General features: G+C 39.9%; 1 protein-coding gene across 1 annotated transcript in view; it reads right to left on the reverse strand.

Moving 5' to 3' along the window:
- Nucleotides 1–27,082, reverse strand: part of GALNT12 (polypeptide N-acetylgalactosaminyltransferase 12) — a 47,155-nt gene extending 20,073 nt beyond the window's left edge. Inside the window, exons 1-6 of the mRNA XM_066184955.1 lie at nucleotides 26,618–27,082; nucleotides 13,196–13,365; nucleotides 12,251–12,440; nucleotides 8,676–8,861; nucleotides 6,302–6,419; nucleotides 86–262 (exon numbers count right to left, since the gene is read on the reverse strand). Of these exons, the coding sequence (XP_066041052.1) occupies nucleotides 86–262; nucleotides 6,302–6,419; nucleotides 8,676–8,861; nucleotides 12,251–12,440; nucleotides 13,196–13,365; nucleotides 26,618–26,997 (1,221 nt within the window). The 5' untranslated portion in view covers nucleotides 26,998–27,082. The remainder of the gene's footprint in view (nucleotides 1–85; nucleotides 263–6,301; nucleotides 6,420–8,675; nucleotides 8,862–12,250; nucleotides 12,441–13,195; nucleotides 13,366–26,617) is intronic.
- Between the last annotated feature and the right edge of the window lie 200 nt (nucleotides 27,083–27,282).

Raw genomic sequence — 27,282 nt, forward strand, 5'->3', positions numbered from 1 at the left:
TCATGTTAAATATTAGCTTAGTCAATAGTTAGTAGGCTGAACACAAATTCAGCTGAAATTCCAGGAACAATGGAGTTGAACTCACCAGGCGAGCGTGTGGGTTTCGGTGGTAATAAAGTTGTTTATATTCATCCATCCACACTTCAGCTGCACGCACGCTGTTTGCCAAAGCTTTGGACCGTGAGTATGGAGCTTGTTTGGGGAAAACATGACCTACATGGGAGCAAGGATGGATCTCAAGACTTCCTCCACACTGCCATATCTGAGCAAAGAATTGACATCATGTGTATCATCAATTTGAGTCTCACGGATATAGTAACAATAAGCCTATGTAAAAAAAAAAACATCTCAAGAATACCACACCATACTACAAGCAACACATACAATAATTTTGTGTCTCATTTGATGACTAAACTGGATAAAATTACATCCTTGTTGCTCTTAGTAATTTGCTCTGAGTTCACAAGGAGATAACCACATCTCTGGTTTTATCTGGAGAGCAATATTCCTTTCTTCATTTTATTTTCTCATGATAAGATGTGGTTGTGGTCTACAATAGAAGTTATGCAGGCATTGGTAAAAAAAAAGAAAAAAGAAAAAAGAAGCATGTTTCTTTTCCAAATTAACCATGTAAATAGCTATCTCAAAAAGAAACCAGTAGCTGATAACTAATTCTTAACAGAAATCTATAGATCTATATATTCTACTGGAAAGCTGACTTGACAAAACAGGGAAGCTTGTTATATCATTGAAGAACAGTCAGTTGTATTCCCATTTGTACATGGACCAATCTAGAAGGGAGGCATAGGCACTTGGTGATAAAATCACACAGACCTGTGCATTGGAAAGCTGGGAAAGATACCCCAGACCCAACACATGAAGAGAAAAAGCCAAGTACTTTCTATAACATGGTGGTTCAACCAAAAACAATGAAACAACCACCCCTATCTAAACCAATATTCCTGCTTGATGCCAACGAAGTACTTCCATCTGAATGTGGAATTGGCAGAACCCTGAAAAGCATCACTCTGCCCTTGTGCTCATGCTCCTGCCTCTCTGGCTCCCCAGATCGGGAAATGTACAGCCCATGAGATAAAGTCCAGAAACAACCATCAAGTGGATCCATTAGCCTCAGCACTCTGTATACACATTTTTGTAATTACATTCTTCTCCTCTGAAAACCAAGGACTTTTGGCAGTTCATCTACACAGCCACTTTCCCATCACTCATTCTGATCTCAAGTTTGATTACTTGAAAGGAAAGCACAGCTAGATATTTCCTATTCAATATTGTGTGTGACCACAGCACGGCAGATGCCGTGTTTCTGAAGGATGCCTGAAACAAGGTTTCTGAAATTCAGTGAGATGGAAGGAAGGTGGGATATGTTGCTGTACTTGAACTAACTTGAGGCTGGCACCAATGGCTCTGATAGACTTTCCATAAAAGATTTAGAATTCTCCTTATGTATTCAACCATGCATAAGTGGCAGCTCATCATTCCTTTGTAAATGGAAGACAAAGGAAATTAGCTGGGATAGGCTTATGGGGTAGAAGTTTGCTCCCTGACAACCTTCTTGTATAAGACATACATTTTTAATTACATGTTATTCCAATGAACACAGCAGGAGTGAAAGATATGAGGTAGCAAATAAAAGCTCTCCTGCTAACAGTGTCAAAAGATCAATGGTGGGACTTTTCCCACCTCTCTCTTTGGGAGTTTTAGAGATCGAAAAAGATAAAGGCGCTCAGCTCACACAAGATAGGACTTGGTTTTAGACTGGAAACTATTAGGGTTTTTTTTTTTAAGTTACTTGGAATTTCTCTCAAATTTCTAAATTTGGAAATTAACGAGTGTCATCTCCATTGATTTAGTTTAGGATAACAAGATCAGACTTTATGTGTGGCACAGTACTGTATTTAATTACCAAAGTGTAAGCACTGTAATACATATGCTTACTTTTAAAACTGAGAATTTCCCTAAAAAATATAGATCATTCATTGTTCAACTATAGGAGTACGGAATAATTGTTACTTCCTGGATTTAAAGTTTTCATTTCTTGTTTTTCATATGAGGTTTCTCTCCTATTTTTTGCTGCTTTTCAGGGAAGCAGCATATTTGTCATTTGAATAAAGATGATTAAAGGAATTATAGAAGACATCTAGAATTCTGTACTGATCTTTTAAATAATTTGCATATTTTCTTAGATAAGTTGCTCTGCTGCTATTTTGAAAGCTGCTATGAAAACAACTATCCACCTTTATTTTATGACTCCTTTTTTGAGATTTGTTTCAGAACAATACTTTTCATAATTATTATTTCTATGTTTATTTTTTAAAACTGCAATTTACCATTCAAGATTAGTCATCAAATATTAAGAGCCATAACTTTATTAGTTTAACAATTTCCAATGTTATATTCCACATAAGAATTTTTAATTCATCTTTATTGTTTAGATCAATCTACTTTTAAATAAGATATTAGGGACAGATGATAAAGACTACTGAAATAAAAATGTAGTTAAGAAGGAAGCACATGTTTCAGCTTCTCCATGATAAAGTCTGATTCCAAAGGAATGAAGCAAACTGACCATACCTCTGTTAAATTGATGACGAAAAGAGAATTCCATAACAGCTGATTTTTCACTAATTAAAGCTCTCTAAAAAATAATTGCAGGTTGCTAAGCAATGCTCATTAAATTCTAAGTATTTAATAAAAACAGTACAAAAATTATCTTGTCTTCCTATTACAAAAGAAAATTGAATATTTTTCAGCTAAAAAATTCTTCAAAAGGTTTATTCACTTTCATTTTAATGGAAAATAAATGACCTCTATATAAAATCAGCTACAAATGAAAAGCCATAAAATAAAGCGAGGAATTTAATAGAGAAACTGAAGTTGATTACTAAATGCTAAATAAGTGGCTCTGCAGAAGATTCTCCATAAAACTAGTTCAACCTTCTGTAACAGAAAAGCACATAAGGTTTCATGAATATTTTGCAAGCTCACATACACGCAGATCTGTTTCTTCACTAGGTCTGGATAACTCACAGCTCTCATTATAAAAGCACGTATTTTTCCTTCACTTCAATAAGAAAACAAGGTGACATTCCTTTTTTTACTTTCACTTTCATCTTGATGCATGCAGACTATTGGCATGTTTTCTTTTGTTTTCAGAGACAGATGGTGGCATTATCAAAACCTACAGAAAATGTTCAGAATATCACCTTGGGATTGCCATCCCTGCCAGGGTCTCTGGACAATTTACCTTGTGCTGGGTATGCTAAAGAATAAAAGCTCTACCAGCTCATTCTAACATTTTAAGACTATCTGGAAGAAATTATAAACATAAAAAGGATGCTACATCCTAAAAAAGGGCAAAACGTGGAAACCCCTACACTTCTGCTGCTCTCTCTCTGCTACAGTTTTTTTGTTGAAGACTTGTGGCTAAGCTAAGCCCCCAGTGTGGTGCTCATGCACAACCTGCTGGAAGCTGGGTGGATGGAGAGGCATCCCAGACACATGGACCCACCCTGGCTGCTCTCAACACAAGATAGAGTTCCACATCCAGACAAAAAGAAACAACACAAAAATACTGGAAGAGAGAAGACCCCAGGTGTTCTGAGGTGTACCATCCAGGTTTCACGGGCAGTAACATTTCTGAGAAGAAAGGCCTTTTTGCACATGGTAGGCTGAAGGACAGACCACAGACATATTAAGCATTTGCCAGAAACAAATTGGCATTGCAGTGCCACTTGCAGGACCAAGAGCAGAGAAAGAACAGAAGCTGCAACCAGATTCCCTTTGCTCTGAGTGCAAGAGGGAGAAGATGAAAGAGCATGCTTTGAATACCTCAGAAAGAGGAGTTTCAATGCCCATTATGCCCATGAAGTGAAATTCTACCCAGCCAAATAGCATTAAGCAATCCAAAATCAAGGTACATTGACTCAATTCTGCATTCAGCACGTAGCCTCCATCTCTCTTAGTCATCGTGCTTTTAGCGAAAGCTTTGTCCTTGTTGCACCTCGCAAAACCACAGAGAATTTCTTCAGCTCAGAATAATCGAAGTGCAAGAAAGAGGAGGCTTGAGGACAAGTCTTTTCATGTCATTGGGAGAGAGTGGTGTTTTCAGAGAGGAGAACAACAATAAATTAATTTACAGTGGTTTTGAGTAGTTCTGCTCCTAATTTTCAGGTCTGACAGATCTAGAAAACACAAGGACAACAACACTAACAAATGATTTATCCCTTCCGACCTCTTGGAACACTGCGGGCAGCCAAAAGAGCACAGTTAAACAACATTGTAGCACTCTGCTCTGTTCCACAAAAATCCTCACCGCACAGGCACAAGTACAAGGGCTCCAAATCAAACAGAGCAAAGCATGTCGTGTACAAATGCCCAGATGCTACTGGCAATCTGCACTACGAAAATTGGCATGGCCAGGCATATTCATTGGCCGTTGCATAGCCTGTCCTGTTAAATCATTTGTCTCCCAGGAGTTGCTTGATCCACCTGCACCTACATGCTGGCTTAGCCCATTGCAGAGTGTTTGTGGGATCTTTCCTGGGGACTCTGCTGCTCCCTTTGTGCTTCTCCTGTGTGCTGGGCAACCTCTAATGCTTCCTCTGTCCTATGAGAAGACCATAGGTCTACACGCTGAAGGAGTAAAGGCACTGCTCACACAGGCTGCTGCACCCCAAGGAGTCCTGGTTCAGGGGAACCAGTGACATAAAAAATGAGACTGGCTGCCAGAGCTTCATAGAGGTCAACGGCAATGGAAGGATGGGTCTAAAGCAGCAGCTGGTACTGGGGCACTCTGAGTCAAAAGGAAGGAGTCAGGCTGTCTGCCAGCTTTGGTCTCCCCAAAAGCAAGACACAAAGAGCAGAAAGTCAAGAACTGCATGCCAAGTGTGCCATGTTAGAGGTCTTCTTCAAGGAGTTGAAGTTCTGGATAGACCGGAACTGGAGACTCCTGCTTCAGAGGGTCACAGGGCTGATAGGGAAGGGACAACTGCTTTGTGCTTCAGGCAGAGGCTGCTGAACTAGACCAAGGCTACTGAGTAGGTTCTGTTTGGGCTTATGTGCCAGAAACTGTTCCCTAAGTGAAAAAGGAGGTGGTCATGAACTCAGACCAAACAGCATTTCCAGCTGAGAAATCTCACTTCAGAGAGAAACCATATCAGCTCTAGGCCTGTGCTTGTTATCATGCCTAATAATTTTTGTTCCTTATTTTTACACCCTCTTTTCTATGATTTCTGCACTGCAGGCAGCAGGAGATTGGAACAGCAGCCAGGAAGACTCCATGCTCCTTTGGTTAACACATAGACATCCAGAGAGACAGTCTGCTGAGTGTCCTTTCTCAAGAAAGTGATTTTGTAACATTAAAATGTTATTTAACCTTGAAATCTGTTGTCACCTGGTAAAAAGACCAAAAACCCTCCTGTACCACAAGTCAATGACTCACAGAAATGCAAACATGACCATCAAAAATAACAGATGATGGGCAGAACAGACAAAGGTAATCCAGGGTAATAAGTTGTGAACTCCCTGAAAGCCAAAAGCAGCCCTCCAGCATCCCTCTTAATGCCACCACTGGATGGCTCCCATGAGCTAAGTGTGATTTGGGGCAAACCATAGGCAGCCAGTGCTCAGTGGGAATCAGCCACAGCACTGGTACCAGCTGAGCAGAGAACACTGTTTTGCTGATCAGTCTGGACTGTCCTGTGTCTCCTCTCCTTTCCTGCTGTAAATACTTTTCATTACAGCTATCTGACTCACACCCGACCACTTGGTCACGCCTCCTGTGGGGTACAACTCTACCATTACTGGAGATCTTCCCTCCCACCTTTTATAACCTTTGTACGGACTTTTTCTCAGGTGAAACAGAATAAAGCCTTAAAATTAGTACAGGGGCTGCCTTGTTCTGCCCCACTGGGAACTGCTCACTCCATCAACCACAGCAAGAACTCTGAGTCATATCAAAGCACTACAAATCTTCTTCCCCATGACCTCCTTCAAGCTGCAGGATGTAAACTTCACCCACTAGTATCACACCCCTTTTTACATTTTATACTAGAGCTCAAAATAAAGACATGTTTTTAAAAATTGCTTTAAAATGGCTTTTTGGAAGAAAAGTACAGCTATCCTGAAGTGCAAGAGCAAGATTTATATAAACACCTTCCAAAATAGTCCCTTCTTAGCACTTGTTTACATTACAGCTACCTCATTAAGTAAAAGGGCATGAAGAAAGAAATAGGAACTTGTTGTATTCTGAGGAAAAGAAACTTTCAATTAAGCCACCTACCCTAAATGAGAATTCAAGGTTTTCTCCTCCCCAGACTTCCATTCCTGTGTCATAGGAACCAAGATAATCAAAATACTTCTTGCTCACAGAAAATAATCCACCTGCCATGGTTGGAGACCTATAAAAGAGAACAGTAACTGTGAACTGAATAAAAAGTATTAAACCAATGCAACAGACAAAAAAATACAATATATTTTTATTTTCTATTTTTTCAATCTTTTCTGGATACAAAGTAACAGTCAGGAATGCATCAATTATTATGAGTATACATTAGTTAATTATGAAATGTATCAAATTTATAATAGTAATCAATTATTATTATAAATTTGAATTTAATTTTGTAATAAAAAATTGTATCCGAAACAAGCACCAGAATGTAAAAATATTGTGTTAAACTAGTTTTTTCCTGTTGCAGTGTCTTTGTAAATGAAGAGACTCTTCACATATCAGAACATTAGTTTCTTTGTGGCAGAACTGTATTAGTGGGCTCTGAAATTCTAAGTGCTGTATCCTTATCTATTTTACTTAAGCAATAATTAAAAGCATTTGTGCTTTAGTAATTAAAAACAACATTGTTGATCCCACTAATATCAACTGAAAAAACTCTCAGACTTTAATTACTAAGTAAATATAGCCCCTAAAAAAAATTGTTTTCTTTCTGAGAAAGTCTACGCATCTGTATGTTCTTAAATTTTTTATTAAGTTTGGGGGGCTGGAAAAAATCAGGAGTCATGGCTGGGTCCTCATTGAAGATCAGAAGGCCCGGAGTGACAGGACACTTAAGGGATGTACTTCCAGTAGGGTAGAGTGTGCATATATGCATAAATTTGTATTTGTTCAATACTGTTCCTCATTGTTTACAGTCTTAGGATGACTCTAAAGTGTCAAGTATATAATGCTGATTAGAATTAAGTTCAGCTGACATCATGTGAATTTTCCTAAATTGCTGCTGAGGTAAATATTAACAAAAGCGAGATGCATGATCAATTACTCTTAATCTGTCAAAACTAATTTTACCAGCTATCTTTTTGAAGCAACACTATCTCACACTGTCATACGTTATTTCAAAGAATAGAACGAGATGAGACAAGACAGAAGGAAAAATAACAAACTCCAAAGCCAGTCAAGTCTTTCTGTCTCCCTCCAGATCTCATCTTTCCAAACCGAGCTGTTGGTGACACCACTCCCAGCACTGCTGCTTTCTCCAGACATTTGTCCAGCTCACAGTCCTCAGGCTACCATGAAACTTTATCCCTCATCATTTTCCTCTTGGCATGTCAAAGACAATTCTTCTGATCATGAAGAAAAAAAAAAGCATCATATTTGAACTAAATGTTTTAAAAACATTTACTGTATTTGGAATTTTTTTAAGGAGGACTAATACATGCTGAGAAAGACTCAATTACTACCTCACTTTCCCTGTTTTTTTTAAAAAAAATTCATTTAGTTGAGGATAAGTTCATTAATATTTGTGAAATATTGAGTATTAATATCATGATAAACAACTCACAAAAGACTGAGAAAAATTAATCATTCTGTATTTTTTGTGATTTATACAATAACAGATAAAAGTATTAACAAAACAACTGTATTAAAAATGCCGAACAGGTTATAAATAAACTGCTGAAATACAGCAACTTCCATAGCAGATAGGGCTAGGTTGAACAGAGCAGATCTTCAGCGATCAGGATCTTGTCTACCATTCCCATTTTCAGATGCCTTGTTTGTTCTATTCTCTTACCTCTCCTAAAAATACAATGTTGAGACAAATAATACCAATTGATGGCGTCTCGTCTTAAAATGTAACAAAACTAAAACCCGTTATGAAGACATCGGCCTGAGCTCTGCAAGTTAGCCCTTCATAGAAACCACAGTGAATATTTTCAAATGTTTCACCTTTGAAAATAGCACGGTGAACTACAACTATCATTACAGCAGAGAAAAGAAATCTTCAAAACTGCTTTTACCTTCTTACTGGTTGGTGATTTTTTTTCCCTTTTCATCATTGCCCATGACACTTTTTTTTTACAACACAGAGCTCGTGCTTTGCACAGAGGACATCCTCCAGTATTAGTTAATCAGTTACACTCTTTCCATGTGCTGGTAAGCATCTGTAAGAGTTTGCCTAGAGGAGTCAAGAGATTACTTTGCAATAAGTTTTCCATATGGAAGATGAAATAGGAATTTCAGCTTTTAGAGCACTATTTTTTCCAGAAGCATGGTAAACAGGAGCTATTTTAGAAAAAAATGGGGAACTAAACAAAATACATACTGTTTAGTAATATGTTCATTTCCCAATTACCTTTCAGCACCTGGCATTTTCAGGTGAAATCAAAAACACATTCACAGTTTCACAGGATGCATTAAAATTAACCTGATCACGTCGGTCTTGGACTTCCTCCGTTTTTGTTCTCTTTCAGGGGTACTATGCCAAGTGAAGACCAGCCGCCAATCAAATCCACCAATCTGTGGCTCACCAGCATTTCCCAAGTATTCAAATGTATTCCAGTCAATGACATCAATAACAGGGCAGACAACAGCTGTTTCTTCTTCAGCAATCCTGGTATGTTTTTAAAACAAAAGGGTGACTTCCATTAGAAACTTCTATAAAAATAAAAAACTAAAACTGACAAGAATAAAGAATGCTTACAATACCAAACATGAAGTTTTGCTCCTTTTCAATTCATGCTGCAATAACAAGGAAATGGTGATACAATAAATACAAGAATAACCCCCATTTCTCTACTGGGGATCATCAGGAGGATGTATCAGGATGGACTCCACTGGCAAGCATCAACCTTCCTGGATGATGGAAGCAAGGTATTCCAGATGGCTTGAGATAACACATTCAGCATGTGGCTTGGCTGCCACAACCAGCGCCATTTTATCAACAACAACAAAAAAAGAAGTCAATTTTCTTTTGTACAGGTAGCTGTTTTAGAGAGCAGTTTGATTGCATAGTTTTGCAATGATGAAAAATAAACCAGCCAGACTCTTGGCCCTTGAAGTCATGGCTTTTCTTGTAACTGTGATTATCTGCAAATGGTGTACTGAGTACTGTAATAGTAACTCAAAAAGACTCCCCGAGCTTAGAAAAAACCAAACCTGCAACATGGGAATTAGACCTCCAACAATTAAACATTACTGAAGGAGGCTTCCAGAAACCCTAGCAACATGGGAGATGAAAAGGGGAAACAAGCTAGCACTGCAGAATGACATTCCTAACACCAAGGGTGATCTAAAGATAGTCAAGATCTTCATCATACTAAGAATACATCAGAGGTGATGACATTTCTTGCAGGTCTACTTCTACAGGGAGATAAACCCCTTCCTCCCATTTCTCAATATCATGAAGGGTTTTCAGGACTGCTTTCCAAAAGGATTCATCCTTATAGAAGGCAGTGGTATTCTTAGCCTTCTCCTCACCTTCTAGAATGGCCACCCTCAGTACTAGGATCAACATCAAGCACACAAGCTCAAGCCAAGGTCTTTCTTGTAAAACACTGTTTTGCATCTTCCCTATTCTAGTGTTAGACATCCCCTGACAGTTCAGTGAAATGAAGTGGCTTGCTTGACTTAAAGAGGCAGGTATGCACTTTAGCCCTGCATCTTCACATATTTCAGAGGTGAAGGAAAACTGAATACATTATATTGCCAAACAAGTAAGAGATGCAATGGATCTGTCATTCAAGAGGAGCTCATTCCTTATGGGATTGTTAGGCTAAAAACCTGTAAGTTGACCAAGGGCTCATACTGTGAGTAGCTTGTGATAGTTAAATGCAGCAGAGAACAGCAGAAATTCCAAAGTAGTGTTGTCTGAGCTGAGAAAGACTGCCTTAAGTGTGAAATGGCCTCTTGTTGCTGGAGGGAGTATGTGAAACACCTGTTTTCTTCTTTATGATCTCCAGTAGAGACCTTGTTTGGTAGAGCACACAAAAGGGCTCTCCTGTCTCACTTGCATAAAACTTTGTACAAATCCTCATTGTACAAAGCAATGAAAATGATACACACACAGAAGAAAAGAAAAAACAATAAAATGTAAAAATATTTTGCTCCTTCTGTAATAAGTAGGAAAATAAGTAAAAACTAGGTAGCTTCTACCTACTTTTTGATTTCAATTATGAAAGGAATGAAGTAAGTGAAAAGCCATCACCTTTTCTGTAAATTATGAATTAACTAGATGGTACAATGCGCAGGCAGCTTACAAATACAACTATGTTTGCACTGCAAAATGCTAACACTGTTGTATTGCTGCCTTACATTTGAGTCAGATATGCCTCAGAAAAGCCCCTTAGAGATGTATGTCTGCATCTGCAGCAAGAGCAGGAATTCCAAGAGAGGGCTAACTTTTTACAGGTGGTGATTATTGCGTTCAAAAAAATCCCAATCCTTCCTCAAGATTGCCATCTAGTGATGCGCTAAAGAAGTGACGCAACACAGAATGGTCGGCCCCGTCATACACTTTCTTTACGGGACAGCTGTTAAACCTATGCGCAGGATTTGATGTTTATCCCTTTTCCTTTCTTCACACTATCATGGCGAGCCTACAGTTACCTGGAATACACTCAGTGTGAAACTTAGAAACAAAGTAATTATGACTATTTTAAGAAAACAAAAAATAGTGTTCTAGAATACTACATTAGAAATAGTATTATATATATTCTTGTATATATCCTTGTATATATAATATTCAAGAAATAGTATTCTAGATACAATTTCAAAGGGACATGGGGAACTTGGGAACACAAGTCCCACTAGGAATCAGGAAGATTTGCACACATCAAAACACTATGTGCTTTTGGAAGGCTCTCTCCAGTTTGTAAAAGGCTGTTTTTGATGGTCCTATTCTGTAGTCTACAATACCTGGTGGGAATCTTAACAGGATCCGAATCAAATCACTGGCCTTAAGGAAAGATTTTTTTGCTTTTAGTCGTTTTAAAGAGAGCTGGTTTTCTATGTACAATATTTAGGAGGTATGATTCAGGTCCTGTACCTATCAGTATCTGCTAATGGCATCCAAGGGTGAAGACATGAGCTGTTAGCAAAAGGGGCAAAAGCAATTGAGCCTCGTGACATGATGCAGGTGCTGTGGTAAGGTACCAGCAGCTGAACCCATAGCAGGAAAAGTGCATGTGTGGCTGCTGGATACACATGGGTGAGGCTTCAAGAATACAATAAATATTCTCAGCTGTAACAGAAGGCTAGTATTCTGGTTTCTAAGGGGTTTTGTTAGCGTTTTGGGAAGGTTCCTGGGTGTTTAGTTGTTTGGTTGCTGTTAATTAACAGAAGTTTTCTGAGCAGCCTGACGGATCTGCAGAACAGATAAGAGACTACACAGGCATAAAGTACAGTGTCCCAGGACAAATGGTTTCCAAGTAGAAGTCAGTGTTGACATAACATTAACTCTTCCCTATCCTACACCAGGATGCTTTATATCAGAAGCAGTCTGGAAAGGTGGATTTGCTCAGGACTAAGATGGAGTTTATTGACTTGTATTCCAATGTGCTTATGCAAACATTGCCTTGCAGAGCACACGTCTTTCCAGACCTTCTGCTCATCCACCACCCAGGCTGACAGAAGCAGCCTCCTTTACTAAGGTAGGTCCAAAGCTGGGTGAAACCCAAAACTTTCCAGTGTCTGAAGAAAAAGAGCAGTTTGGTCCTCAGGACAAAAAAACCCCAAAAAACCAAAAAAACCCCAACTCCCCCCCCCCCCCAAACATCAACAACAAAAACACCCCACAAAAAACCCTCCATGATGTGATTTTTCACACTTCCATTTGCTTCCCAAGGCCAGGAGACAAACACCAAACACTCGCAGTGCCTCAGAGACCAGATTGCAGTAACCTTTGGTGAACCATGAGTCATTTTTCCACTGCAGGAGTGGGCCAAACTGTCTCGCCCCTTCTTCTCCAATGAGAGAGAAAACCATCCCAGAGCATAAGCTCACCTTGCCAGCAGTGGCTCCAGCCAGCCCTCATGGCATTCACAATGGCAGTCCAGGAACGTTAGGATATCTCCTTTGGCCACAGAGGCCCCCAGCAGCCGGGCTCGAACCAGCCCCTCTCGCTTATTTGCCCGGATGAGACGCACCTTGCGTAGGCCAGCCACGTAGTTTTCCAAAGTCTCCTTTAAATGTTCTGTTACAAACCAAAAAAAAAGAGGGGATAATATAGTCTGAAATTATTTGTTTATGTCATGCTATAGGAAGCTCTCTCCTAACTGGCATATTACTTATAGTAGGGCTCTAATGATTGTGGCACTTTGAATTCAGATTCTGCTATACACATTTAGAAAGGACATGAGAAAAGCACAGAACTTGGAAAGAGACAAATCATGGTTACTTTTAAGAAATTGAATGCTTCACATTTACCTCTGTAATACATTCCCAGATTGATAAGCATTTCTCAAAAGTTACTTAAGACTTTCTGTATAAAGTTTTATTCTTAACACAATTCATGTGTGGTGGAAAATGCCAGCATTGCCTTTATGTCCTATTGTTCAAACAAGACCAAAGAACTAGGTCACTGTCATTATATGAGACACCAGGGGAGCATTGGTGCAATCGAAACTTGCTCAATTCAGGAAACCTGAAGTACTCTGATCAAACTGTAGTCTATCTATAGTCATGCACTCATGTTACAACACAGCAAATGTGCTTTCCCATTCCAAATTAAATTTGGTCCATAAGCCAAAATTTTAACTGGCACAATAGAAAAAACTATTTTTCAGTGAGAGGCCGCTGTTGTACAGTTTTCTGGTACGTGACCAGAACAGCATAACTTTATTGCAGTTTTCTGGTATGTGAGCTGAACAGCACAGCTTTTTCTCCTATGAACTGGCTGACCAAAAAAAACCATCAACAATCAATATTATTTAGACTTAGTCTTCCTACCTTTGTCACTGTAATCATCTACAAGGATAATTTCTTCCAAAAGTATATCCGGAGATGTCTCAAGAACACTGTGAACAGTTCGCAGAAGCGTTGACCAAGCCTCGTTATAAAAAGCTATCACAACAGAGGTTTTTGGCAGACTATAATAATCATATTTCTTCTCCCTGCATCTGTAAAAGGGGAATAACATTTAGTACAAGTGCAAAAGCGTTTATTAATTTTCAGGAAACAATTCTCAAATCCATTTGTGTGCTAGTTACTAACTGCAAGCAAGAACACAGAAGGGGTCTTAAAAGAACTGCATGTGTGTGGAAAATTGTATGAGAAGACATTAGGAAGTTGCTCTCCTCTCACAGAGGTTCCATTTCCACAGAGACATTATGAATAAAATTCTGCAAACTACCAAAAGGTCTAGAAAGAAAAATAATGGGAGGTATTCTGAGCTGGTGTAGCTGCAGTAGCTGTCTTTGCACAGTTTCAAATAGAAGAACAAGCAATGGCCAAAATGTGCCTCAGATTAAAGGGAAAAAAAAATAAAAGAAATGTAAACCCAAAGTGCAATAAAAACAGTAACATAAACTAGTGATAACTGTTGCTTTGGAAAATAGAACAAGTGCTAGACAGTAAAAATATAACTGTGAAGGAACAGCAACATATAAAGAGAAAAAAAACCCAAACCAAACAACCAGCAACAAAACTGAAATGTATGTACACTGAAGCAGAATTTGGAGAGACCACACAACTGGCAAAATCTAACAGTGAAATCCACGAAAACCTAAAACAGATATAGAAATGCACGGGTTTGGCTCTATGGAGAGCCAGAAAGTTTGCAAACCTTTGGATTAAGCTCCAGAATGTATTTCCTATAAATATATATATGAACTTCCCTAAATGAACATAAGGATGCCAAGAAACTTATAGTTGAGCCAAATGTATAAATTCTTAAAAGAATCCCCTGGTTTAGAAGAATTTTAAAATAACGATGGCATTTTCTACAATTTTTCCTCTTTGCTTAGAGCATTCCATATTGGCAGTTTTTATTGCCTGGAGTCACCAAGGCTTGTAAGGGGCAGAAGGACAAACTTCAACTTCTGTAGACTGCTAAATCACAACAGATACCAAACCAGGTAGAACATCCTCCTACCAAAAGAGAACAGCAGCAAGTCCTCCAGAACAAATGCTATGGGGAGCTGAAAAGGGGAAATTAAAACTGATCAGTAGAAAATGTGACGGGAAAATCCCTAAGGTCAATTTAGGGGCAAAAAAATTCCCCAAAACACTCAAGAAACAACATTAAAAGCAAACTGCTTGCCTATAGCACACTGAGAATATTTTAACAAACTATTTAAGACTGCTGTGTCTGCAATTTAAAAAGGCTGATAGGTTTCTTTGAAGATTAGGCAGTATCTATTAAGATCTGTTGTACAGAAAGAAAAAAACCCCTGAATCTAATTATGCCTAACAGAGGAAAACAAAAAGTCTGTAGAGTAGTTCTGTAATAAATACATGAAAATGAGGAAGCAACAAAGCAACAAGGACAAATGACACTCAGGCAAAGGAGGCACCCAAAGGCTGCTTCTCAAACATGAAAGGAATTAACAACACGCATGCATACATGGGTAGGTGCACATAGACACACACACTGATCAGGTGCAGTACAGAAACGCCTGTCCCTCCTGGCTGTAACTTGTCCTGAGGGGCTTTCACAGAGGGAACTGTCTCACCCCAACACCTGGTGGCAGAATTGATTTATTTAGCCAGATATTCATGTATTGACACATTAAAAATTAAAAGGAGTGACAAGTGACATTTTAATTAACCTCTTTATTTTTAATGCAGAAAAACCCACTGTATAAATCCAGTTTTAGAAATACATATTTATTTTAGCCTACTGGAAAACATTTCTGCTCAGTACTGCCAGGAAAAAAATATCCATGTATACACACACACACACACACACACACACATATATGTATCAGTCACTTGTACCAGGTAATTTTGAGTTCATTTCTTGATGGAAATAGGATCTCTACATACCCATATTAGAAAACTGAAGGAAAATATAAATAAATTAAAAAAAAACAAAAAAAAAAAAAAAAAAAAAAAAACAAAAAACAAAAAAAAAAAAAAAAACACCACCAGGAAAGCATTCTTGAAAAATATGTCAGGAAGATTCCTGGAATACTAATGCTGTATTCCAATCAAAGAAAGGAAATCCAAAAGGTCTAAAGAAGCTTATAAGTCTAATTATAGATTAAGGAGTTCAACGGATTTGCCTGAAATTACATGCTGGAGATGGAAAACATAATTTGGCACAGAGCAAGGCAATCCCCACACTGTGATTCACTGTGCATTGCTGCCTCCTTCCTTGAGCATACCTCACACTGCAGGAAAAGGACAGGACATACCAGAACACACATTTCTTAGGTTTCCAGAGAAAGAGGCCAGCACTAAAAAATGTGTTTAATTTACCAGCTCCGTGGTGGAAGGCAGCACAGGAGTGCAGAGAAGTGACCTGCCATGGTAGCAGGGCGGGATGCTGGCCAGCACAGCCACCCTGACCTGAGCAGTACCCTGATACCCTTATTAAAAATCAAAGAAAGTGAGGAAAAAAACACATTATTTGACTTCTGTGCAGATTTGCATGTTCATCTCAGATATTATTTCCAAGACATATATTTCTTGCAACTCAACTGCTAGCAGTCTCAAATAGTGTTGCTAAAGTGAAGCACACTTTTCCTTATCTTTCTGTAATGAAAGAGTTTCACTAAGCCTTAAAAATTAAACCCATTCGGGAGATTACATACCCAAAGCATTTAAACCCTGGAAAAACTATAACATAAGAAAATCTTTAAAAAACTAATGAATCCCTGAAATGGAAATGCTTGGAAATATTGCTGAATAACAATTAAGTGGCATGCATATGGACACTAAACACTACCACTTCACAAGAAATAAAAACTTTAAAAAACCCACTGTGAGTAAGAATTTAAAGCCTAGTGGTCACAACTCATCTTTTCCATTTTTCAACTCCTGTTTACCACAGAAACACCTTAGCAGCCCATCTTCTGCATTCACATTTGAAAACTTCAAGATGTACTTTTATTCTCCATGTGTCAGCCAAGTATCCCAGCTGCTACTTTCCAAGTAAATCATTTCACTCCTACTTTGGATTATTCAGAAAAACAAATGCATATCAATTACGGTATGTCATTAAAATGACAGCAACTGGTGACAGCAGTCCCAAAATATGTTTTTGCAGACACTGGGAATGTATATTTATGCATACTATACTGCAACCTGCTTTCAACATCTGAGTAGGGCGCTCTTTAGTGCCACCCTCAAACACGTAACACTGTCCTTTCCAATAGAGAGGATCATGTTAAGACAGGATTAATTGCATCTCACATCATTCATCCTAAAAACTACCTGTCACCTTTGAGCTGATCATCTGGGCTCTGCAGGTCCATAAAGACAGATCCAGATCACCTCACCCTCCTTAAGCCATTGATCCAGCACAGCCCAAGAGACCTCTGTGTGTTCCCACCTCCCTCTTTTCTATAGAGGTTTGGCTATGGAACAGTTGCTTTTCTATGAATAAAGTTAAATGACTGTAGGAATCTACCTATGGTCCCTACCATTGGCTGTGATACATCACTTTAAACCCAGTCATCTTAACTACCAAATGGTTGGTAAAAACATAACAGACATGAGGAAATTAGCTGCTTGTAAGCATGACATTTCCAAGCATGGAAAATAAATGCAGATGCATTTGAAGTCCAAAATTCTTTCACTATTCTCCTTATATTATTCAATCACAGGAACTTTACTGTTTCGTAATAATTAAATGTATTTTAAAATAAACAATTACCTAAATTAAAAGTGGCATGTTGTGCAAGTTGAGAGGGTTTTCTCCAGAGAAGTACACATTTTATCTCTAGTCAACCTGATTTTGGTAACAGTTATCACATACCAGGATCACTCATTGAGGAAAAACCTGTTGCCAACACATCCAAGAGGCTTTTCTAGAGGCAAAAAAAAAAAAAAAAAAAGCATATAGTTTTAAACAGGACTCAGATTTCAATGACTAACAGTGGTATATAATGAGTAATAACCACAACAGGTATGGCAATGCCAAGGAGCGACACCTGCTCAGTCTCTGCCCTCTGGTCACTCCTGCTCTCTGCAGATTCACTAGAAAATGCACAAGCAGAAGCCTTGTGCACAGTAGAGTGACACTAAGAGAAAACGTGGCCAGGACTGTCCCAACCATCTTCCAAGGAGAAGACGGACACTACAATGCTCCAGCACAATCCTGCTTCTGCATCATTCTTCATTTCCCCTCAGGCACTTTCTGCCATACCTGGTGGGTGTTCCACAGACCCTCCTACTTGATCACTGTGGCACAAGACAGGCATAAAACAAACAAAAGCTTTGTCTCCTGGCATTCCTTATCAATTTACATTAAGACAACATCTATATTTTAGAATTCTAAATGTGTTCATCCATAAATCTTTAGATGGGAAGAAAGAGAAATAATGCTGGTATGTACCTGAACACAAAACTTTCTCCCCTATGTACCGCCTTTCCTCTGTGTTTTACTACAACTTCTACTCAAACATCTAAGTCCACAAAATGCAAACTGAAGCCAAACATGTAAAAGTGTATCATCATATATCCAAATTGCTGTGGGTTTTTGGTTTTGCCTTTTTCACATTGCATGTTTAAGTCCCAGCCTAACCGAGAGTAAACAGCTGACAAGTTTTATAAATTAACCTTGGGATCTACTACACTACACAGTCTTCTGTTAGCAAGTTTTACAATAGGTTATTTATTAGAAACTAAGGAGACATCACTCAGGAAATGCCTAAACAAAATTAAAAGGGTTGTTTTCAAGAACATTTGTGCCAATTAATGTAATCACTCAATTTATTTCTTTGTAAAGAGCTGTTTCTCTACGAGATGTGTATCTATACACAGGGAGAGAGAGCATGAATGTGTGCACACTGGGCACACTGCCATGAGTTAATTAGGAATGGTTGCTGACATGCTCTTACTTAAGACTTTCACCACAACTGTGACAATGATACAGAAAGGGAAAACAGACTTTTAGTCTCCAAATTTGATCTTCTATATGTACAGTTACTTCTATTTTAAGAAAAAAAATGCGAAATGTTCTCTGAGTTTTCGAAGATTTGTTAAGAACACAAACTGCTCATAAATTATTTAATGCTTTCAGAAGGTATACTGTGTAAGTTTTGGGTTTGAAGTTTCAATATGAATCCCCTAGGCAAATTCAGGATTGTGCAGCTTCTCTCAAGATGTGCAAACAGCACATGTCACTACTGAAGCTGATTTAACTTGATTTATGTGACTACAGTAGGTGACATATATGCCCCATCCCAGTGTCACCTCGAAAACACTGCCAGGGTTTTACTTCAGGCTGGCCTTCACATGCTGGGCTAGGAACCAAGTTGGCTGGGCTTGTTATGGTGGGCCATAGACATATTGACTCAGCACACAACCTTTCCTCTTCCTAATTTGAACAGTTAAAGCACCAACTTAAACTGCTCTTTCAGCCAGAGGTGTGCTCAAAAGTGGCATTTTGTAGGCTGTAAGTAAATGAGGCTGATGGGGACGTATGACAGCATCCAGGGGCATCTCAATCTATTTTCACCATCTTCATTCCACTCCATGAAATGCAGAGACAGCAATGTGGACATTAGAATCTGCCAAGTATCTTCACCCAAGAGAAAATCCCTCCTTCTCTCACCTTCCCAAAGCCATGGCGGAGGACACAGAAGTACTGAGATTTTCTACCCCCTTTTCTACTTTTGCCCAAGCCATAGCTTGGGGCTCTGCACATGCATCCACAAGAATCCCAAGCCCTGCAGCATGACACAGGTGGCAGCACTGGTTTCTAAGCCACCCCACAAAGTTACCAAGGCCATGTCCCTTACTCCAGGGCTGAATATATAGTTGAACATCCATCCCTCAACCCTCTCTGTGGGAGAGTTACCTTTGGATAAAATGCAGCATGTGAGCCAAAAGCAATGCCACCCAAATCCTGGGATACAGAAATGCAACATTTCCAGTGGAATTAAAGGATATGATAAATATTAATTTTAATTTAAAAAAATTAAAAAAAAAGGTTTATCTGGGCATGGAGAGGCTCCCCCTGGTTTTACACACCTACACAGCCACATATGTTCAAAAACCACTGCAGAAAAAGGTACTGACAGTTTACAGAAGGTGTGTCTTGGTGTTATTAGCCAAGCAGATAACAGCAAGGTGCTGATAACTGCCAGAATGGGCAGATTATTCGGGGCAAGGCTGGAACACTTAAGCAGGTGAGTTCAGAACTCTGGCCTACAGCTCCCCACCACCTGTCCCAGCCCAGCAGGCTGGTTAAAAGCTCCCTAAATTATATCTGCTGAAACAAACCATGTTAGAGAAAGCACCCCTGGAACAGTCTACAACACTGTGATATGATCAAGTCTCTGGAAACAGAGGCTGGCTTGCTTGTGACACAGTTTTCCAGGTTAATAATGTTCTATGGAATGATTCTCCCAATGACAAGATGGTCTTTACAAGACAGACTGCCAAAAGCTGTCATGAGATTTCAGATAATAATCGGCTGTGCTGCCTTGTATACAAACATTGTGAGAAGCAATAAAGAAAGACACTAAGTCTGAAACAGAAGAAAGTACTTGTTAAGAAGTTGGGGGGGTGAGAAGGAGGTGGACACAGAAAGCAAATCTGTTTAAGACAGATTGAAAATATATCAAGAAAAAATGTCTAGAAAGACCAAATAGGAGAATTGACTAAATCTGTATCCTAAAATCCACAGATTTATGAAATCCATAGAGCCTCCTAATTCCAAACTGTTAGAGAAAGGCTACATGAGTTCCTAACTGACCCCGATCCTGGATGTGCAGATGAGAAGGAAACTCTTCATGTGACAATGAGGAAACCCACTTGATTTTTGTTTTATTTTGCTGAGCTGAAACAGTGGTTACATTTTGCTCAAAAGTTTTCAATTTTCTTCCAAGATAGTGAGATACATTTATCCTTTTCACAGAGACAAACTCTTTCCTACACCTACATTCAAAAACTTAAGGGAGAGTAATTTGCTTCAGGAAAAGAAAAAGTATTTTGCAAAGCAATGCTGTTGTATTCATCACTATAAATAAGATGTGGATGCACCTGATCCTTACAGACAATTGTTTACAATAAAAGAAGTTTTTTAATTTAAAAAAAATCAATTTTTGCTTACTATCAATCACAGATCTGGGAACTTTTTCAATTGAAAAATCAAACCAGTTGAAACCAAGCAATAATCTAGATATCAAAGGAAGTTGAAGAAGTCTACCGGAAGGTGGAAAGAAAAATGGTGAAAAATAATCATGTGAGCTCTTCTGGAAAATATTTGCTGGGGGTTGTTAAAAGCATAATGACAAAGAAAAGTGACACATTTTTACAGATGACAGGAAACAAAAGTAGCAAAATATCCTAAATATCAAAACAATACTGGAAGTATTGCTTCGTTTTGTACTACTATAAAATGCAAGCCTTCTTATTAAAAAAAAATAAACAAAAAAACAATCATAATGAAGAATTATTTTTACTCCACTTACTGTATGAGGAAAGAATGAAATGTCCTAGAGAAACAATGCTTTGAAGAACTAAAGCCTGTTTATATATGAAAGAAATATAATGCCAACTAACATTAAAGCAATGATTAAAAGGTATTATGATTAATATAGTTACTAGGAACCAACTACATATTTCCAAAAAGCTCAGAAATCAAACCAAAAAGTCCTAACACCGAACAGTGTTACAAAACTATTATACCAAAGACATCCTTAGGTGTTTAATGCAAAGCCTTTGCTCCTAAGAAGTAGTGTGCTGTGCCTCCTAATCAGATGCAAAGCATGGGAATACCTGTGCCAAAGCTAGCGCTGGGCATAAGGTGCACCATCAGGTGCTTGTTTAGAGGGAAGGGATGTGTCAGAAAGGTCAAGCTGCTGCAGCTCACCTCTTCAAAGAGTTCTATTTCCTATATGCACTAAAAAACAAAAAAAAAAAAAAAAAAAAAAACAAAAAAACAAAAAAAAAAAAAAAAAAAAAAAAAGGAAAAAAAAAAAGTCACTGCAGTTGGTTTGCCTTTAGGAAAGAGATGAAAGAGAAGCTCCTGGGTAAAGTCAGACACTCACTTCTGGCTGAGGAGGGAAACACTCAGCTGCTGTGCCTTTTCCCAGAACATGGTCAGGTTAAAACTCCTGGCAGGAGTAGCTGTGATTTTTGGAGTAGAAAAGGAACCAAAACCTAGTATCAAGGCTTATTCTGGAAACTTGCTAGCAAGATACTATCAGACAAACATCCTGGTATAATTTAGTATTTACAACCCAAAAAACGAAACCAACCATAGAAGAAAGAGATGCTCAGAGAATCAAATTCAAATATGGGAACAAACAGGAAAAACAGTTTTGAAAGACAGAAAAATCTTAGCACAAGATTGTTATGCTAAAGTCAAACATAATATTCCCCCCAAATAAATAATTTTATAGGCATAAATGATGCTGATAGAGGAATTTGAGCATTTGTGTATATCTAGCTATCTATACAAAGACACTTAAAGATATATGCACAGTACAAAGACATTTAAAGATATATGCACAGATACTTAAACATATCCATAAAATCACACATATTGAAAAAAATTTATATAAAGAATCTCTCCAAAACACAGAAGATTACCTAGAATTAAAGAACAAACCTCTAAAAGTTTTTTTTTTTTTTAATAGCTGAAAAATACTATGCGCTCCACATTCAATATTTTGGGGCTTTTGTGGCTACTTAGGAAGGACAGGAAAGAATTAAAAATCCATTTCCTTGTGATCACAAGTAAAATGAGCCCCAAGAGCTGAATCAAGCTTCTACCATGAAAGAGACAGCTTGTAATGCTGAGTCGGCACAAAAGTGCCTAGTCCTGACTTGTTCCTTTTGTACCAGAGTCAGCCAAAAGGCAACTTGTGTGCTTTTACAGAACCTGTCCCCAAAATAAGTGAGCAAAGCATCCCTACTGTAATATAGAAAAAAAGAAAAAAATGATAGAATGTCTAAAATCTGGAATAATGCTTGAAAATAGTCCCTAATCTAAGAGAACCCAAGTAGAAAAACTGGAAATGTATTTCTTACACATTGTAATAAGCTGTAAAAGGCTAAGAGGAAGTATCAGTTGTCTGCCTAACCCTTACAGTCCTGTAAAACAAGCACACAACGAGAAGCCCCATGGGACACAATGCAGATCTGTTGATGCAGGGGGAGGAAGGCAGAGCAGCAGCAGCCAAACCCCATGGCCCTGAGCTCATCACAGCACACTCACAGGGCATCAGCCCCAACAGGGCCCTCAGTAAGTCAAAGTCTGACAGAGGACACTTGCTGGTTTTAAACTTCCTATAATTGTTGCTCCCTTTATGAGTACAAACTCGAGAAATGAAGGGTAGATGTTGGGAAGACAAGCTGAGCCATCCAGACAACCTTATAATCAGGGGAAAAAGGAAAAAGGGATCATTGTGGCAGTGATGTAGCCTTGAAAGAGGTGTTCAAAGGTTGTTGAATCTCCATCCTTGAAGGCTTTGAGGCTGGACTAGACACCCCACAGTTTCCTTCCAACCTCCATCCTTCTCTGACCCTATGGCTTATTTCACTTCTAGCCTTGTACAAACAGTATCATCATTTAGTAACTTACATTCTTATCCTTAAGATCCTTCCAAATGGACATATTTATAGATTGTTTATACATAATGTTTATTTCTTTTTATGTATACTTTCAATAAAATTAAAGAATTCCTGTGGGATGAAACGTTATCAATTGCTGATGTAAAGCTCAAACAGTTAAAGGAAGCAGAAAATGTCTAAAGGAAACAATAGTAGTTGTCCAGTTCCTTGGCTCTGTGGGTCAATAGAAAAAGGATCAGTCATCACAAAAAGCAAGTTACAGTGATGGGAAAACAAAGGAATAACGACTTTCTGAATATTTTCACTGTCAGGAATATATCAGTAGGAGAAAGATCTAAATTTTAAACTTCCTGGATTCATAGTCAAATATCATCAATCAACGCATTATTTGAGCAAGTAATCTCAGCCAAACTATTCTTGTCTTCCTGTAGAGTATTACCAGACATATATATTAGCAAATACCCGCCACACTTCTGTTCCCATGGCAGGTCCAGGATATATAACATGCAGCAGTAGGGAAAGATTTTGTCATCAGTTTCTGATACAGCAACACCTTGTGCAATCATTTTGCATATCACATTTAACAGCTTACTGGTTCAGATACTTTCTATCTTATTAGCATAACTCTAGTTTTCATTGGATTCAAATGTTTTCACCAATTCACACACAGAGAGTGGGTTCATTGATCAGTGTGGGAGGACATCAATGTCAAAAGGAGCAGTGGGGCATCCAGGTGATGGTAATATTGTCTCTGTTTCCCTTTCGTTCTCCCATTTTACTGGTATCTAAAATTTCCAGATTGCCTCCACACACACAAAAATAGGCTGAAACAGACCAAAAGCCCATAGCCCAGAACAGAGTCTCCAAGTATAGTATCGGTCAATATCTCCTGAATATTTGATTAAATTTTCTAGTGGATGGACTTCCTTATGCTTTACAGTAAATGGATTTTTGGAAGAGGGAGGTGGCAAAATTTGTTTTATCCACTTTCACGGATCAACTATGTATTGCAGCAGCCCTACAGGAGGTACACTTCCAGCAGGCCACCTGTCTTTCAGGCTGAAGACCTGTAATTTAGTCACCTCTTTATGAGAGCCATGCTGTGAGTTGAACAGCATTGAGTCCAACACAGATTTCTGTGGGACTTTGTCAGTAACTCTTCATTCCTTAAAACCAACAAAAACAAACAAACAAAAAAAAAAAAAAAAAAAGAAAAAAAGACAAAAAAACCCCAACAAAAACCCCAAAACAAATGCTTCCCTGCCTCTACTCAGTTATTTATAAATGCAAGGAATTTCCACATTATTTCACAATTGCTGAAGGAGCTCATCAAGTAACAACACACTTCTTTATCCATATAATTATGTCCTTCAGAGAACTCAAATTTGTGAGACACGTCATCCTTGACAAAAGCCTTGTTGACTTTCTCAATAGATCACACCCTCTCATCTGTTACTAATTCTTTCCCTTACCACTGTTTGTAGATAACATGCCCAGAAAAGATCCAAGGCTTATCAGCACACAGTTCTCTGGTTCTCTTCTGAGACGCCACTAAAAAAATGGTGCATTTGCACCTTCTGCTATTCTGGTACTAAAGTTGTTTTATTGAGCACACCTAAAATTTAGCCTTGGCATCATTTTAAGTGGACTGCCGAAGCCTAGTTGCCATCTACCATTACTACTTATCTCCCATCATTGTAGCCTCACCCATCACCAAAATGTTCATTAAAGGTCATAAATAGTCAAGCATTAACTACCTTAAAATAAAATTTTAAAAAAGAAAAAAAAAAAAGAAAAAAAAAGATTTTCCCTAGACCTGAGATTTCAATCTGTATAACCTCTAATCTTGGAATAAAGTGCAATGCATTTTCCATGGCTGTGGGCTCGGTGATACGTTATTCAATTTTTTTTTTTTTTTTTTAACTTCAATCTCTTACATGGTCTTCCCTCTTGAGAGCAGGAGTTAACACTTCATTGCAAAATTGCCTTTAGGAAAGTTTTTTTACATTTGTTGCGTGAGTTGGAGAGATGCTCTGTGACAATTTTGCCGTAATTTAGATTTAGCTGAGCACAAAGGCATGAAGCACCTGCCAACAGTACAATACAACCCCAGCTTCAGAGGGCAATTATCTCTGAGATTATGTCACTGATGGTTCTGTGATTCTTTCAGTTTGGATATATTTTGTCATTTCAGCATCTATATATTGAAATCAAAAAGGGTCTGCTGTTGTTGCAAAATCTATTTAAATTATTTTCATTTCTAGAACAGTCACCCACACCCATCTATAATGTCCCCTATTCAAAACTGTGACCTTCCATTTCTTCTAACACCATGTCATAGAGAAATGGCAGAAGTCCAAAATAACTCATTGAAATGATTTAATTCTTCCCGTGGAAATGAAAGTAAAATGGTCCTTTTTGACCTATGGGCTACAGACTGCTTATAAGAGGAGAATAATAACTAAGTAAAACAAGCCTAGTGTCAGGCTTAATCTTATGATGAAAAAAGGCCTTGCATTCACACTGCAACTTTTTAAAAGCCATCATAAGACTCATGTTTTAGATTCAGCACTTAAAATTAGAGATGGTGAAACATTGGGCAGGACACACCAGCATGAAGTGAATGCACGGGAGAGACAGAGCCCTGCTTTTTGCTACCGTATGGTACAAACCTGTTGCAACAAAACAAACCAGCTGAAACCAAGCTCAAGTGTAACAGAAGTGAGGGCTGTGAGGAGGCAGTAGCAGCCGTGGCTCTATCCCATCCCCGGTGATGGCTAGCATATCCCCTTAACTGGCTAGCCCTTCTTCTCACGAGCCGGCAGCTCGGTGCCACACTCTGTATTTGTCTAAGGGCAGAACAGTCAGACCTGCTGTGCCACGCTGGCTTCACAGCTGCACAGAACCTAGCCTGTAAACTAGAGCCACCTCATCGAACACTATCTACATGTTCTATGTAAACCAAACGTTCTTCGTTTACAATTGCCTATGCCATCATCTGCCACTGGTGTCATAACTGTAAATGTAATCTGTAAATGTAACTTGTCCCAGCAACTGTGTTTCCCGGATCCAGCACAGTCCCACTTCAGAATACCATTAGCCACCCCTGTAAGCACGACTTCTAGCTCACTCCTGGTAAAACTGCTGATAAAACAATCTCCTCTAAACTGTGCTTCTTAAGACATTTGAATACAATGCACAGCTGAAGTCTGGGAAGCGTAACATTTATAAAGCTGGGAGTGACTGAGAAAGTATGCTGCTGCCCCTGGTGACTTACCCAGGGGCCAGCAGCAGCAGGAGGGGACAGCAGCAGGAGAAACAGGGCAGAGCAGCGTAACTTGAGGACTGCAAACACACTACCGAGGCTAGGTGGGAAAACAACCGGCACACGCACCATCAACACGCGACTTCGTGCTGCCTTAGGTAGGTGCGGCAGCCTGGCAAAGTCACCCATCGACTTAACTCTGACGGCGAACGCTGTGATCCAAGAGCGTTTGTGACGGGAAAGTTTCCTAAAGCCTCCACGCCCCTGAGCGAGAGGTACTCGAGAGAGACACGACCCTCCCGCGCTGACCGCTGCCAGCAGACGCTCCAGTTTGGCGGAGCGGCTCAATGAGCCACAGCAGCGAGAGGCACGGCTCCTCTGCCCCGGCCCCACCTGCCCTCGGCGGTACTCACAGCGGGTGCCAGCGCTCGGGCAGGCGGCGGTGCAGAGAGATGCGGTCGCTCAGGTAGATGTTGATCTGGTGCCGGCGGATGCTCTCCTCCTGGCGGCGCTTCTCGGCCGGGCTCAGTTCCAGCCTCACCGCCCGGCCCAGCTCCCCCAGCGCCCCCGGGTCCAGGGGCGGTTTGGCGTACACCGGCCGCCGCAGCAGCTCCCAGTCGGGGGACGGCGGCAGCGGCGGGGCACGGCGGGCGGCGTGGCGGGGCGGCGGGCCGTGCCGCCACACGAGGAAGGCGAGGGCGGCCAGCAGCCCCAGGGCGAGCAGCGCGCCCTCGCCCCGGCAGCCTCGGCCCCTCTTGCCCCAGCACATCCCGCGGCCGAGGCGGCCGGCCATGCCGAGCGGGCGGCGGCTGCCGTCTCACGGACACGGGCGCGCCGCGCCTCCGCCCCGGGCGGACTCGGCGAAGTTCTCACGGACCTGCCCACGCCGCGATACCCGCCCGCCGCCAGCGCTGCCCCGCCAGGAAGCCGGCACGGCTCCTCCGCAGCCGGCTCCTCCCTCCTCCCCGCCCCGCCGCCGGCCAGCCCGGAGGGGCGCGGCGCGGAAGAGCCGGGCGCGGGCGCTGCCCCGGGCTGGGGAGCGGTACCCCAGGGTAGGGAACCCGCCCTGCTTGTTCCC

This window comes from Chamaea fasciata, unplaced genomic scaffold (genome assembly GCF_029207755.1).
Source record: "Chamaea fasciata isolate MVZ Bird 193981 ecotype frontalis unplaced genomic scaffold, bChaFas1.0.hap1 SCAF_1, whole genome shotgun sequence".
NCBI lineage: Eukaryota > Metazoa > Chordata > Aves > Passeriformes > Sylviidae > Chamaea > Chamaea fasciata.